The following is a 16,193-nucleotide window of genomic DNA, read 5'->3' as shown; positions in this document are numbered from 1 at the left end:
ACTTAAAGCTCAAGTGTAAAGTAATTTCTGAAAATGCCAAATGAGGTCCAAGTAAAGTAACATCGTCCAAAAAATAAAGCATGAAAAAAATCATTTCTATTTCATATATTCGACAAAATAATCGTTTTTCCAAAGTGAGATCCTGGGAGCGACAACCCGGAAGTGAATTGTCACACGACAAGAAGACGACGGCAGTGTGCAACACGGAAAGTGTACAAAGCCAGTCAGAAATCGACACGGAAAGAAATATTTTAAACTTATCTGAGGTGATGCGGGTGTTCGATGAGTTGGAGGAAGAGGAGGTTGTTGGCATGATGTATATTGGACCATACATGTACGAGCCAGATGCTCAGGCTAGGAAAGTGTTGCGCCCGAACGACCGGACACGGAGTGGAGTCGATTTGGAAGAATGGTAAGATATAGATATGGTTATCAAGCCTAGTGGTATTGTTTGAAATTCGATGTATTGCCGCGCTGTAAATTATAGCAGCTGACCTGTTTTCTGAAGCTGAGCCATGATTGGTCATTACTTGAGCCCTGAGCAGTTGTGATGTCATTTTCAGTCGACAGTAGTGACAAAATGGCCGTCCCCTGAGATGGCTAAAAAGGAGTGGATTTTGCTGCTTAACTCATATTCCACAAACGCAATATTCATCACAATGCCGTGTTTCAACTAGTGCGCCTGCCTGCTGGGAACATATTCTTGAAAAAAATATGTTTGGGATGATTTCCACTTTAAAATAGTTTTAGCCGTTGGTATTACTCAAAAGATGGTTGGCCAAGTTCACTTCACACATGGCATTTAATTTTGAACAAGAAATTGTCTTAAAAATAAGTCATTTTAGAATATCTATTTAAAAATTGAAAAGACTGACCAGATGAACAACTGTCAACATTGAATATCGAATTGTTGCACAGAACTGTCTTTGAGCATTTAGAGAGATGCTTGGGCTTCGGCTTCACGGGGGATCTTTGTCATTCTTGGTGGCAGGGAGGTAATTCTTGTGATCAAACTCTCTCTCTCTCTCTCTCTCTCTCTCTCTCTCTCTCTCTCTCTCTCTCTCTCTCTCTCTCTCTCTCTCTCTCTCTCTCTCTCTCTTCGCTCTCTCTCTGTCTCTCTTTTGCATGGATGCTACTTTTTCAATGTATTTTAAAATCTCCCGTCCCCCCTGAAGTGCCTTCACACACCACGAGGGCGAACCACTGGTTGATTAGACAAAGTTCATATTCACAAATCGAGAGTGATCCTTTGCAAGACATGTATTCATGTTTGCTCTCCCCCCCCAAAAATCTCTGAAGATGACAAAGAAAATCAAAAGGGCATTTTTGTGACTACTTATAAATTGTTCTTCTGTACATTGTCTGTTGACCTTTTTTCCTTCAGAATTGATCTTTTGTTATTAAAGTTGCTGTTTTTTTGTATATAAATAAGTGGAGGGAGACCCGCAAACTAAGAATTCCTTTGCTCAGTGCGACTTTTGTGTTTTGACTGTGCATATGACAAATGAACTTCTTGAATTGAACAAACCCACATTCTAGAGAATTTTTAAAACAATCCCCATCACAGATATTTCATCGGTGTAGTTCATGATGTTTTCTTTATTTTATACGAAAAGTTGTATTTTTTTTATATGCTATATGTCTGTTATAGATGTTGATTTTTTTTTGTGAGATACCGTGCTGTGCGTGTTTTCTGTGTAAGACCATATCTGTTATTTTCACTGTTTTTGTATAGTTGTTCCTCCAAAAAAAATCTTTTTCAGATAGTTCCGTGTTACAGAAAACTGGAGGATAAACAGATTAGATGCCGTAAATAGTGACGATGCATGCAACAGCCACTTGGCCACATGCTTGCGGATATTCTCACTGATCCAGGTCATTGATTTCTCAGTCAGCTTATTGACTCAGTCGCAACGGAGCAGTTCACTTGCGATCGGTAGCTGACAATGCCACTTAGTTGTAAAGGGAGCGACTGGGAAGCAAACCTCACTGATCAGGTTTGTGGATGGCATTTTCTCACAGCTATGTCGAAAATGTTGGCGTCGTTGAGCAAAATGTAATGTCTGGCCCGCTATAGACCACAACAAAAGAGCCCCTCCATGCCATTAATCCGAGCACAGAAAAGTCCATTCAGTCACCATGTTCCCTGTAGGACAAATTGTTCTGGAAGTGAATTTCTTGAGGTTGGCGGCTCTGTGGAAGTGTGCAAACGGAGCGGCGCATTACCGCTCTCCTCAGGAAGCGTCATTACGTCCGCTCACCGGCGCCCGCCACTTTGTCCCGCTCGGCCGTTAACGCTCCCTCGGGAGACCGGTCACTGGATGGCGACAACATGTTTGTCCCGCCGCCGTTCCCCCGAAGTAGAAGATGGAACAACATCGGGACCCTGGAGACCAATCAGGTTAATGACTGCTCCTTGGACAGTTTTGCGTAAACACTCTCATTCGTAGCTTAGAGCGCAGCCTGATCATTCAACTTTGCTCAAAGTTCAAGTTAGGGTTCCAGAATACGGTCACCAGCCAGGGTTAGTTTTTGCGTTAAGAGTTTCATGCCAACGTCAGAGTTGCAATCACAGCTTTGGCCTCACGTTACGGTCTTAAGACAGGGATCAGGCCTAGATAGACCAATCCGACGTCGGACGTCGCTAAGCGTCGGGGCGCCGGATTGCGCCGTCCAATTGACGTGGCCAACATTGCCGTAACATCGGATCCTGTCGGGAAGCGTCTGGTGGGCCTTTCAGCATGTCGAATCAGCGTCGTGACATTTGATCACTCTGATTGGCTGTCAGCTAGCCAATCAGCGCACGGGGCAAGAACTAGAAGGGACCAATGCGGATAAACAGGGAGCGAGGGAAAGCCTTGAGAATTTGGCCTTTGCCGCCTTCATCTTCTTCCAAGTGCAAGAGCGAGGGTTGACAATGTCGGTATTGCACCAAACTGTGTCAAGAGCGGGAGGGTTTGCTTCACGTGGGACTTCGTCGTGAGCCCAAAAGAGAGCGGAATGCATTGATTACGTTTTTATATTCCGCCCCTGCCAATAGCTTTCCGCTTGGCTTTTTCTACACCATAGTGACTACCGCCGCCGATGGTATGGAGGCATATTACATCCCACGCATGCGCAGAAGGTACACAATGGTCAGCGTCGCTGTCTGTCATATTTTCAAGCGCAACGTGCCGACAGTCGACCCGACGCCGCAGGGGGTAAGCGGTGGTCACAGTTGGCCGACGTCGGCTTGGTCTATCTAGGCCTTGTTGAAGTGAGCTTTAAAACTTGGATTAGGGATTCAAGCCAGCAAGTGTCTCGGTTTCAAATGAGCATTTCAAGACAGGTTTTGGATTTAAAAGTCGGGGTTCAAGTTTCCAGGTAGGATTAGGGTTTCAAGGCAGAAGTAGGGTTTAACAGACTTTTAAACAAAGGTTTGCTTTTCAAAATTTGTTTTCTAAACAGGTTACGGTTTTCAAATTGGAATTGCAAGACCAGTTTCTGCATCCCTATTCGATAGAATTGGACGAATTTTAGCAAGATTACAGAAATGGAAAAATGCTGTTCTAGTGATGTTCTTAATGTACATTTGGAAAGACAGAGTTGAGTCAAATATAACACCGAGATTTTTGGTTGAATGTAATAGTACATTTATCGAGACTCAGAGTGGTGTCCTTAATATAGGTGCTGATGACGAGCAGGGCCAATTCTCAACATCTCGGTTTAGTCTGAGTTTAAAAGCAAGAAATTGAGAGACATCCATTGTTTAATCCCAGCAAGGCACGTATCTGGATTACAGCAATTAGGCGGGTTTATTCCAGCGTCATATACACTCGGGTATCATCAGCATAACAGTGAAAACTCATGTTATATTTACGTATAATATCACCAAGCGGAAGCATGTAGATGCTAAACAATAGGGGTCGTAGTACACATCCCCGTGGGACTCCACATGTAACATTATGAAACTCCCAAGTCACATTGCCATGAATTCCACGGTGCGTCCTCTCTGAGAGGTAAGAATTAAACCAAGAAAGTGCTGAGCCTGAGATACCAACACACGCTTTAAGGCGTTCTAAGAGTATGTTATGATCGACGGCGTCAAAAGCGGCGCTAAATTCGAGTAAGAGGAGTATTGATGAGGTGTCGGAGTCCACAGCTAAGAGAAGATCATTAGTCACTTTAGCAAGGGCCGTCAGTGGTAGAGGGATGGGCTTTAAATACTGGCTGAAGATCAAATCGATTATTAGCGGCCATATCGTCACTAAACTGTTGCACAACGACTTTTTCAAGAATTTTTGCAATAAACGTGAGATTTGAAACCGGCCTATAATTACTGAGGTTCTCCGGCTCGAGGTCTGGCCGCTTAAGCAGAGGTCGAATAACAGCGGTCTTAAAAGCTGCTGGTACAGTGCCCGAGGCGAGTGATAAACTAGGGTTGTAAACAATTCTTTGATGAGTTTGGTGCTACGGAGTCAAAGGCTGGCTAGCCTTCCATCCATCCATCCATCCATCCATCCATCCATCCAGCCAGCCAGCCAGCCAGCCAGCCAGCCAGCCAGCCAGCCAGCCAGCCAGCCAGCCAGCCAGCCAGCCAGCCAGCCAGCCAGCCAGCCAGGCTTCCATCTACCCAGCCAGCCATCGTCCATCCTCCAACCTCAGAGGGGAACTCAAGCCAAAACTTTTCCCTTCTGTTTTGAATCTTTATCTGGGGCTTTTTACTTAAAGCATACCTGTCAACCCCGGGCTCTGCTGACTCTTACAAAAGCTCTTTATTTGCCCCTATTTTTCTATATATACTCTTTATCTATATAAAATCTTACACAGCCATTTTCGCTCAGCGGGAGAGGCGGAGTAAACGGACCGGACATTTTTATGTCGTTTCTCCCACAGTTTTCATCGGTCGACGGCGGGGGAGCGGGGGGTTTGGTGCGAGTGAGCTATGTATGCTCGTGAAAGTCGACAGAAGTTCACCGTCTCAATCGCTAACGGACGCTCCGGATTAGAGCCGAAATGGGCAAGACGAGATCGGTCGAACAAAAAACGAGTTTGGAATTTTTTTTTTTTCCCCGTACAAAAATGGTTATACGGCGTACACAATTAGAAATGATCAAAAAAGGTATCAAATACGGGGAAAACGTATAGGTTGACAGGTATGTTAAAGGAACAATGTGTAGGATGTCTAGATTTTTCAATGATCATTCATTTTAAAAACCCACTATTCATTTCAACGATAGGCCCAAAAAATTTGCTCTTTCACATCAAGTAATTGTTTTTTTTATCATGGTAGGTGAAGTAAACTCGAATTCTATTAGATAGGGCGCGCCTCCCATACATAGGCCGTCATGTTTCACTGCCAGCGTTGTGCTACTCGAAGGAGACAAACTTAGCAAATGTAGTTCTAAGCATTATGACTACTGCATGTGTAACAAATGCGATGCACTTACTTCATGACTTGAAGGAATACTACAAGTTGTTTGTGTTGACTTGTTTCTTGCACCTCTGCTGAAGAAACTGTTGGTAGGCTTGCGAGTGTGGTCTCTCGGAGGCACCGTAGCGCGTGTGCTTCAAAACGCACATGCGTCCATCTTAGGTCGACCACTAGATGGCGCTGCATTTTACACATTGTCCGCTTAAATCTACCAAGTGTTTATTCTGAAACCATTTTCTTAAACCTTGCATCTACTTGCAGGCAGTTGCTCTTCGTTGTTTTCAGTCTCGTGAGAGTGCAAATTTGCGACAATGTGACGTGTCAGCCCATCCTTTCTGGCGTTATTTGTGAAGAAAATCCAACCAAGCACCCACCCATCATGTTTCAACCTCTGGGCTGACTGCTTGCACCTCCAAATGTTGCCTTGAAACCCTAGCCCTGGCTAAAATCCCTAATCCGGGTTTATTCCTGGTTTCCTGCCGAATTGAAAACCCTACTTTCAAAACATAGTCTTGGCTACATGGTCGGCCACTTGTTCTTCTCAACTTTTACCTGTTGGCTCGAAACCCTGAGCCCGGCTTGAAGCCGTAACCATTGTTTAAAACATCGGCCCAGGCATGGCTTGATGAAGCGGAACGTGGTTCTTTCCCGACTCTCTGTTCCATCCACACGACAACGTTGGAGATTTCTGATGTTGATCTTTTGGTTAATTTGGAGCACATCCCCAAGTTGGAAGACAAACCCTGCTTCCAAGATTGGTCGCTCACTGTCTAAGATTGGTCTGCTCCTTTGCTTGTTAGCTTAGCATAACGCAATGAGCACAGCCTGAAGGAAAAGACTTGTTAGCAGATCATTAGCGGCGGTGGACACGTCCTCACAAGAAGATGCTCTTTGGCCTAATTAGCTTCTTTGAGGCTAATTAGCTTCTTTGAGGCAAATTAGCTTGAGCTATCAGCCATGCCAAGTTTCTCATGAGGAATATTTCCATCCTGGCCTTTCCATGACGAGACCCTGGAGTTTAATTTGGCACGGTCCAAACACCGGCAAACAATCAGAGCGCTGCCGCATTCGGGACCTGCTCGTCCCCACGGGTCATTTGACGTTGGCCTATAAGGCAAAATCCGGAGCCAAGACTCCTTCCTGTGGCGGACAACTCATGCGGACAGACGACAGGTAAGGGCCGTAGGCGACCACTTACTTTTTCTCAATGACGTCCCTTTTGCTAGCAGGTTGCCACATCAAAAGATGTTTCCTGTTAATGAGCTTCATAATTAAAATGATGACTTTGAGTAGTTTTGTTCACGGTTTGAAGAAAGTACTGCAATGCTTTTCAAGCATCTGTGTATGGTAATTGCTAGCCTACTCAAGCGGTGAGCCGTTTGTGGCTAGAGTGCTCCCTTGTTTTTGCCTGTGACTTACCCGGATGCTCGTGAAACTGCCGTGAGGGTTAACCCCGAGCCCAAATCTTGTCACGTTGCTATTTCCGGGAGGCTCTTTACATTCCGTTCTTAAGGGAGCGTTCAGGTGCCCGACTAATTGCGATGTTGTCTGCAGCAGGATGTCGGCTGAGAACTCGTCACACAGCACCTTCGTGTTCCACGGATTCCCCGCGCTGGACAAGCGGCGTTGGGTCCTGGCGCCGCCGCTGGCCGCCACCTCCGTGACGGCACTGCTGGGCAACGCGCTCCTGGTTTACGTCATTGTCAGCGTAGAGCGTCTCCACAGCCCCATGTACCTGATAGCTGTGTACAATATATGCGTGTCGCGTAACAAGCAACATCTAGCTAGCCATAAAATGTGGTGTCGTGGTGTTCAAATACATTTCCACTGCATCTAGAAAGTGTGTTTTAAACGCTTTTCATGTATCGAAAAGGGTATGGAATACACCCCCGCGATAAACAGGGGTTCACTGTACTCATGGACCACATGTAGTTGTACCTTGACTTACGATTCAGATTTGTCCAAGGGACCAAACTCGGAACTCAATTTACTGGTATTGCCATGAACTGAAGTGCCATGAACCCTTTCCAACCTCCACAAAACACCCAGCATTTTGGGGGTCTAAAAACGGTCACCCAGTATTGTAAAATATCAACTACAATGTCCAGAAACGACATATGGTCAACATTCTCCTTGTGGTGCCCTATTTTTCCGAATGTTATTTTGGGGCTCCTCTTTCAGTTGCATCGACGTCCCTCCGCAACCTCTCAAACAACGACCTCGGTATTATCAATTGCTGAGTTGTGTCCGCGCGCACACGAGCATAGTGTGTTTTAGAGACGGGCGCGCTTCAGAAGAGGCAATTGCAGACCCTGGCCATGAGCTTAACCGGCAGTGAGCGACGCGAAGCCTCTCCCCAAACGGCACGAGGTTCACTGCCACTGCGTGCATGCAACTCAACTCCTAGTTGACGAATGAGAGCAAATGAAAGGAGGTGGATGAAACGCACTCGTTTGCTGACTGGAGGCAGGCACGCAATGAACAAGTGTGGAGCGAAGCGCGCGGGCACAGGCGAAGCGTTTGGGCTGGTGGCTCAACGTTCGGGGAACTCGGCTTTGTTCTGTTGTCTTTCTGCATCCGGCGCAGGGAGCGCTCACTCAATGTTCGCTCTTGCTTTTGGTTCCATCAAACCTTTGGATCATTTGCCACAGGCTAACGTTTTCCAGACGTTCTGTGCCTCAAGAGCGCTGAGTTAGGCGTGAGCGTCTTCTACATGCAAATGTTGTCACTTTGGATTTTTGGACTGTCCCGTTCAGTCAAATCCCCTGGCCCACACGCCAGGACATAAGGGTGCCACTCGCGCCATTGTTTGAAGCATTCACTCAAGCGGCAGCCTATCCCAAGCGCAACAAAATCGAGAAAGCGGCGACTCGTGGCTGGAAAAACGCGTACGATGGGGCACTCGTAAGCCAAGGTACCGCAGAAGCCTGGCCAAATGTAGCGTATAGCATGTGGCGTGTACCGTGTACCCAGGTACTTGCTGATTTGCGCCCTGTGCCTGGTGGACCTGCTAGCCATCGGCGCCATCATCCCTAGTACGCTGGCGGGTCTGCTGGTGGACCAGAAGCAGAACCGCGTGTCCCTGGCCGGCTGCCTGGCGCAGATGTTCACCACCCACTTCCTGTCGTCGGTGGAGTCCACCCTGCTCCTGGCCATGGCGCTGGACCGCTACGTGGCCGTGTGTCGCCCACTGCGCTACAAGCAGTTGGTGGGCCGGCGAGCGCTGCTCGCGCTGGCGCTCTTCACCTTGGCCCGGAGCGGCACCGTCATGGCCGTCCTGGTGGGCCTGGCGGGCTCGTTGCGCTTTTGCGCTTCCGACGTGATCCGCCACTGCTACTGCGACCACATGGCGCTGGTCAGTCTGGCGTGCGGCCACACCGGGCGCAGCGCCGCCGTCGGCGTGGCTGTTATCGCCTGCTTCGTGGGCGTGGACATCCCACTCATCACCTTCTCTTACTCAAAGGTTTCAATGCTCTTTTGTGCACTCTTTCAGACACTTGAAAGCATACTTGTGGATGGCACAACGCGAGGGACCACCGCTGACGTGCGCGCGCAACGTCTTTGGGCCTGACACTAAACACATCGAAACAAGAAGGCTCAAATCATCACTGAGGCCGTTTGGCCTGTTCTCTCAAAGACTTTGCCTTGCTCAAATCGCATGGAAGGCTTGCGCTTTTGCCACCCACAAGTACGGCACCGTGGTTGAATGTTGACTCTCAGGGCCCATCTCACTGGCCCGGAGACTCTTGGCAACCTGATGGCGACTGGCGCCTCGTCTCATCACAAAGTGAGATCGGCCCATTCAACTCAAATAAAGCTCAACTCAAAGCTAAGCTCAACTTTTTTTGGGGCAGTTTCATCCGCTCTGATTTGGATGCAGTTCATCAGTGGCCCAGCAACAAACAGCTAGAAATAGCAGCTGAAAAATGCTTTGTTGTGCATTACGGCTACTCGAACCCAAAATGGGATTTTCAGATAGGCGGCATGACAGTTACATGTAGAAATGTTGGTTGTGACTTGGGGATGGATTTTTCAGAAAATGGCAACTTTTCTCTTCAAACCGGCAGAGAGAGGCCTCTTAAAGGTTCATCTTATTATGTTCACAACCCTAACGTTGATTTTCTAACGAAAGGAAACAACGGGGTTTTTTTGTGCGACCCGCGACAGAGGTATGGTCATTGAATTAATTGAGGGAATGCAACGCCCGCCTTTTCCGGGTGCTCGTATCAGGAACGTTATGGGCTTGGGGTTAAGAGACCGGACAATGGCCCACCCCAGTCCGTGCTGGTCAATTGAAGGGCTTTTGTTTCTTGTTTTGTTCAATGTGTGTGATATATGTGATTTTGTTGATGTTGGTTTTTCGCAGTGTTTTGTTGACCGGCTAACAATCAATAAATGTCCACAGCAAATGACGCATTAACCCTCTATCGATGACTGTCTCAGATTCTGGGCGCCGTGATGCGGGCGGCGGCCCCCGGCGACGAGCGCCGGAAGGCCTTCCACACGTGCGGCACCCACCTGATGGTGATGCTGGTCTTCTACCTGGTGGGCAGCATCACCTTCCTGTCGCACAACCTCGCTCTCGCCATCCCCACCGACGCCAACAGCGCCATGGGGCTCCTGTACATCCTGACCCCGGCCGCCGCCAACCCCGTCATCTACGGGGTCCGCACCGCAGAGATCAGAAAGGGCTTTTGCAGACTCGTCGGCCTCGGGGGCGCCCCGAGGTCTTGCCCAGCAACGCTGCCGTCTCCACGTGAAGATGCTAAGGATGTTAACAATCCAGTGACAAAATGACCCTAGCATGCTCCTCGTCGCCTCCGCCCACTGGTTCAACGTGCGTGCGTGTGTGTGTGTATCAAGCACTTTTCCAATAAAAATACTTTATTTCTTTCTTTACAAATCCCACATATGTCTTTCAGTGAAAGCAAAACATGTGTCTGTTTGTTGCGCAGAGTATCAAAGCAACCAAGAAGTGTGCTCAACAGGATTAGCCGATGGAGAACTTCTCGTTTGGAGTTGGTGTTTCTCACAACTCCAAACTTGCTTGCTTGCGGAACCATTTCCAATGCAGCAGCGCCACACACGGAACAAAAAGTGCTGGAAGGTGACACAAACATGGACACTTGGAGACTTACTCCCCCAACTTGTTTGTTTTGATGTTTTTCACAGAACCTTCTTCCAGAATGTTCTTTAGTCAGCCTTTGAAAAGAAGGTCCTTCATGCAACGCAGCCCTCCTTATTGGCTGCCCTTGACAGAACGCCGCTTGCGGACGCTTCTACGTGGAATGTTCTTGATGGATGAACTTTTCGGGACATTGTTTCCATTGGACTGTACGAATACTTTGGCCTCGCGGATGCCGGCCAAGGAGCCGAGCGGCCTCGGGTGTCCAAAAAGTGCAAAGAAGTCTTCCTTGATGCCAGACCATCTGCTGCGGACCCCCCTTGGCTTCTGGGTTTGGGGCTGGACTGGGGAGCTTCGTGTTGGTCCTGTGACTGGAAAGGCACCTGCAGAGAGGACGCACCTGCCTTAAAATCACTGACCGATGGCGTGCATATTCTTATCATTTCACGTCCGTCCATTAGCCAAAGCGCTTCTCTCCGTGAGAGTGCCGAAGCCTCTCGGCAGTCGTCGTTGGGCAGTAGACGGGGACACCCTTAACCGGTTGCCACCAATCAATCGCAGGGCACACACAGACAAACAAACATTCACACTCACAATCACACCTACGGACAATTTAGAGCGCCCCATTAACCTACCGTGCACGTTTTGGGGATGTCTGAGGAAACCCGAGAGCGCGGCGAAAACCCGAGCAGGCACGGAGACAACGTGCAAACAACATGCGGCCGCCCGGATTCGAACCTCACGACCTCTGCACTGCGAGGCGGACGTGCTAACCAGTCGCCCGCCGTGCCGCCACCGTTGAACGTCATCATCATGATTATGGGCTTGTTTGTCGTTGAGCCAGCAGAGCTGCAGAGGGCAGTGTTGCTGCATTGTCACAAATACGGAAGCCACTTCAGATCAAGCGGGATTAGTCGTGGTGGACGATGCCATGCTTAGCAATACATTTGGAGAAACATGTGTTTCGTTTGAACGCAAGTTGTTTGAAAAAGTATAACAATTGCAACGGATTTCAAGTGAGTGTATCAGAATAATCCATCTATCCACCCGCAGATCAGAACAATCATACAAAAGTCAAATAAACGAAACAAAGTCGTTTACAAATGAAAACGTGTCTTTTTCCAAAGAAATTGCTAGTATAAAAAAACGACAAATTGGACTTATAATAATAATTAAAAAAACAACAATTATTAAAACATATTTTCCAAATGTTTTCCCAAATTGTAATCATAAAAATATGACTTTAATAATCCTGCAAAATGAATACATTACCTACCCGTAAATACTACAAAGCCTAAGATAATACGAATAATTAGGGCTGGAGAGAGAAAATAAAAAGAAAAATGGTCCTTGCATTTTTTTTGAATTTTACTTTTCAAAATCAATATATCACATGAAAATAGTGACAATAATAAAAATCAAAAATCAAATAAAAAGCGTTGCACTCACCAGCGAGGAGCGACGGCGGTCACTGCTCCGCCCGGCTCGGCTCGGCTCCGAGCACCGGCGGCAAACCAAAAGAAGAAATGGGGAGGGGCCGTGGAATATTTGCTTGGATGGACAGTTGGCTCCCCGTGTTATTGCGAGACGTCGTCTGCGTCGCTTAAATCCACAACGGTCGTTCCTCGGAGGCTGGCGGCGCAGGCCGCGGGCGGCGGCCCGTCCGCAGACATTTGCCGGCCTTTGTGACTACCTGTCGGATGACAAGAGCACCGCTGATGACCCGTCTGCGCTGCCTTTGGTCATTTCTGTCACTTTTCACAAGTTTTCCACTCAAACATCAGAAGCAGCTACATTTGTCGGCAGTCGCTGTTGGGATTGCAAGAACGGACTGAAAAGTTGCCAAATCGAGCACCAAAAGTGCCAAGTCCAGATCTCCCCATCACCTTGTCCCACGGGCGGCGGGACGTTGGCTCCGCCCCCTCCTCCCCCATTGGTCTGCGAGCAGACATGGGCGCGTCGAGCGTCGGTGTTGTTGTGTTTGTGGTGGTGGTTGCTGTGCAGCTTGTACTTCATCAGCAGGATGAAGATGAAGACCAGAACGGACGCCACGATGATGCCGCCTAGGATCAGGATCATGGTGCCACCCAAAAACTGAAGCGCAAGCCAAACACAGACGTGAAAATCAGAAGACACGCCGCGTGCGCGCACGTGTGCGTGAGAGGTGAAGAGCGTCCCCTGCCTGGTCTCGGATAGAGTGACATCGTCCGTACTCGGGTTCGGTGGCAAAGGCGACGCATCCCACCATCTTGGTTCCCGTCAAGGCTGTGACGCCGTCGTCGTAGACGGCGAGGACGCACAAGTCGTAGTCGCGGGAGGACGCCAGGTCGCTCAGCAGGAAGTGCTTGTGATTGGCCGGGATCATCCTGCAGTGGGAGGAATTGCCAAGCGTCAATCAATCCGTGATTTTGGTCAGGCTGTCACCAAGCTCGGTGAGATGTTCGATCATGTGACTTGATGTGTCCACGTGGCACACGCCGCGCGGAACGTACGGCCCGTGGGCCAGAACCGGCCCGTGGGAAGAGAGAACACATTCATCAATCAAACGATGGCTTTTCGGTCATTTTGTCCACGCACCGACAATCGCCTCAATGACCTCTTGACATTGGCTCTTACTCTGGATTCGAGGCCTCATATTGATGCACTTGCCAAGGGGGAAAGATGCAAAGGGGTCAAGAATACCCTTGTGTGAAGAGGAATACCACCGGTTGAAAGATGTGACGGGAGTGAATATTGAGCATTGCCGGCTCCATTGCGGCATTTCTTACATCCACTGCCAGAACTTGCAGGGGGACAACTTCCCCCTCTCGAGGAAAAGTGGCCTCTCACCCGAGCGGGCTTCATCAGCTCAGGCAGCAAGGCTGGCTTGGAACTGCACCAGCCTGTTGCCGTCCATTCAGTGCCCCGACAACGGCCGAGAGGAACGGCCGAGAGGAACGGCCGAGAGGAACGTCCGAGCGGAACGTCCGAGAGGAACGTCCGAGAGGAACGTCCGAGAGGAACTTCCGAGAGGAACGTCCGAGAGGAACGTCCGAGAGGAACGACCGAGAGGAACGACCGTCCAGCTATTAGCCACTGCCGTGCGGCGTCCGTCCTGTCGACGAGGACGTGACAGCGGCACGCAGCGTTGCGGGCGGGGTGCTTCACTGGCTGTCTAAGTACGACACGGAGTGGTCGTCTAACAAGGACACGCCGGGGCGGGCGGATGGGTGGGCGACGTCACCTGTAGATAAGGATCTCGTCGGCGGAGCTGTTGTACTGGATCTGGTAGGTGCGCACACCAGGAATCTGGTTGTGTGCGGGCCACGCGATGAGGGCGGTGCTGGCTGTCACTTCGGACACGCTGACCCGCTGCTGGCCGCTGCGTGCCGGACCCCCGCTGGCGTTGGACTTGATGGACGTGGGCACGTCCGAGGGCCCGGGGTCGGCCTCCGGCTTGGGCTCCAAGTGCGGCGAGGGGTTGACCACCAGCTCCACCGGCGCCGTGGCCTCGCCGGCCGCGTTGGACGCGATGCACGTGAACTTTCCCGAATCCTGCGGGCGGGAGATCGGAGGGGCGGGGCTGAGCAGGGGGGGGAAGGCGGCGCCTCAAGAGAAGGGGTGGCATTGCGCCCGGCTCACCTTGACGGAGGCCTTGAGGATGTCGAGCGAGCCGTTGTCGTAGCAGATGGTGCGCGACGTGTTGCCCATCAGCTTCCCGTCGGGGCTGACCCAGTGGGTGGACGGTTCTGGGTCGCCCATGGACTTGCAGCGCAGGCTCACCTCCTGGCCCTCCATCACAAACATCTTGGACGTGTGGCGAGTGATCATGGGAGGTTCGCACACAAACTCCTCCTGCAAAAGACAAAAAAGCAGCTGGTGAATATCCACAATGTGCTCCGAGCGGAAGCCAAGCCAAACGTATTTTTTTTCAAGAATATGTTCCCAGCAGGCCCACTAGTTGAAACACGGCATTCAGATCAATTTTGTGTTTGCGGAATATAAATTAGGCAGTAACATGCACTGGTTTTTAGCCATCTCAGGGGGCGGCCATTTTGTCTTCTGTCGACTGAAAATGACATCGCAACGACCAATCACGGCTGACCTGTTCTCTGAATCTGAGCCGTGATTGGTCCTCGTGAGCAGTTGTGATGTGATGTCATTTTCAGTCGACAGAAGACAAAATGGTCGCTCCCAGAGATGGCTAAAAACGAGTGGATTAACACTTAATATTTATCAGAATGGCCCGTTTCAACTAGTGGGCTTGCGTCGAACATATTCTTGAAAAAAATATGTTTGCGTTGACTTCCGCTTTCATCCGTCACCCCAGATGGAGCGCTTGATATTCAAAGGACAAGGGTGATATACGAATGAGCTGTCCGTATTTGACGGCCAATAATGAGGAAAAGTAAAGGAGGTGCTTCATAAATCGCCGGTACGTTGATATTCGCTATCCAAGATGCCTACTATTCAACTGGGTTGCTCATAAAGTTCTAATGGTCAGGCCCCCCAAAAAAGGACTCAAATTCAAGTGCACGCTTAATCAATCAAACAAAAACGCCGACATGAAAACGATGACGAGGGTTGCTATTCAAACAAAGCGCCGACGCGGCCGTACTGCGACGGCTGCCGAGCCAGCGTCGGACCTCTCTGATGGTCCAGAAGTACTTCCCGGCCAGGTCTCGGGGGGAGGCGCAGGTCTCCAGGTCGTCCTCGCGGGTCAGCCGCCGCAACCAGACCAGCTCGCAGTTGCAGTGCAGCGGATTCCCGCCGAAGCTCAGGACCAAGGCGCTCAGCGGCGACCCCTTCATCTTGGCGTAGACGGGGATGCGCAGGAAGAGCGGGTCGGGCGGGATCTTCTTCAGCTTGTTTGACGTCATGTCCAGCCTGGACAAGACAGGATGCTAACGGAAAGGTTCGGGGGCGGCGAGCGGCGGACGGCTTACGGGCGGCGGCCGGCTTGCGAGCGGCGCACCTGGCCAGCTTGTGCAGATTGGAGAAGATTCCCTCGGGAACGCTCTCGATGAGGTTGTGGTCCAGACTGAGGGTGTTGACGCTCACCAGCATGGAGATGGTCTCCCACGGGACGTCCACTAGGTTGTTGTAGCTCAGGTCCAAGTCCTCCAAGGTCTCCAGGAAATCCTGCCGGGGTAGGACGGGCCAAGTTCAATGCGGCCACGGCGCGTCACATTCAATTCGACATGCTGCAAAACCTTGTCTCGTTGAGTCGTGCAATTCAAAAGCCAATTTCAAAGTCACAGAGTCCAACGTTCAAGCTCTTATTTCCTCAACGGCGAGAGCTGCCACAATATTCTTTTGCACCTGGCAAACATTGTTTGCATTCCGGTGCGTTCATGACAAGATCAACGGGGGCAGCATGGCTCAGTGGTAGAGTGGCCGTTTCCCAAGCCAGAGGTTGTGGGTTGGATCCCCGGCCATTGCGACCGTGTCCAAGTATCCTTGAGCAAGATACCGAACCCCCAGTTGCTCCTGATGCTGCGTCATCAGTAGGTAGATGAGGTACAGTGTAAAGCGCTTTGAGTACCCAAGGTAGAGAAGCGCTATATAAGTGACAGCCCATTTACCATCAGATCGAGTCTGCTTTGGCGTGAGCATTCCAAAAAGGTCACCTTGTTTGCGTACGCCGTATTGCGGTATTGCCCTGCTGTGCGACAA

The 16,193-nt window shown here is 49.9% G+C and overlaps 2 protein-coding genes across 7 annotated transcripts in view; one reads left to right on the top strand and one right to left on the bottom strand.

Moving 5' to 3' along the window:
- Positions 1 to 269: 269 nt before the first annotated feature.
- On the top strand, positions 270 to 10,210 carry LOC147144206 (olfactory receptor 52D1-like). The gene is made up of 5 exons (XM_086036017.1): positions 270 to 412; positions 2,239 to 2,430; positions 6,968 to 7,144; positions 8,387 to 8,876; positions 9,857 to 10,210. The coding sequence occupies exons 1-5, from the start codon at positions 270 to 272 to the stop codon at positions 10,208 to 10,210; spliced, it is 1,356 nt and encodes a 451-aa protein (XP_085892143.1).
- Positions 10,211 to 10,279: 69 nt separating this feature from the next.
- The window catches only part of LOC147144205 (leucine-rich repeat and fibronectin type III domain-containing protein 1-like protein), a 35,392-nt gene continuing 29,478 nt past the window's right edge, over positions 10,280 to 16,193 (bottom strand). For all 6 annotated transcript variants that reach the window (XM_086035418.1, XM_086035419.1, XM_086035417.1 and 3 more), the window contains 8 exons: positions 15,493 to 15,659; positions 15,164 to 15,404; positions 14,160 to 14,372; positions 13,762 to 14,072; positions 12,721 to 12,904; positions 12,425 to 12,632; positions 11,988 to 12,231; positions 10,280 to 10,921 (listed from right to left, as the gene is read on the bottom strand). In XM_086035418.1, the coding sequence (XP_085891544.1) occupies positions 12,116 to 12,231; positions 12,425 to 12,632; positions 12,721 to 12,904; positions 13,762 to 14,072; positions 14,160 to 14,372; positions 15,164 to 15,404; positions 15,493 to 15,659 (1,440 nt within the window). In that variant the 3' untranslated portion in view covers positions 10,280 to 10,921; positions 11,988 to 12,115. The remainder of the gene's footprint in view (positions 10,922 to 11,987; positions 12,232 to 12,424; positions 12,633 to 12,720; positions 12,905 to 13,761; positions 14,073 to 14,159; positions 14,373 to 15,163; positions 15,405 to 15,492; positions 15,660 to 16,193) is intronic.

Source organism: Filicampus tigris, chromosome 7 (assembly GCF_054856515.1).
Source record: "Filicampus tigris isolate MCC_2025a chromosome 7, RoL_Ftig_1.0, whole genome shotgun sequence".
Taxonomy (NCBI): domain Eukaryota; kingdom Metazoa; phylum Chordata; class Actinopteri; order Syngnathiformes; family Syngnathidae; genus Filicampus; species Filicampus tigris.
This window is presented reverse-complemented; position numbering and strand designations above follow the sequence as displayed.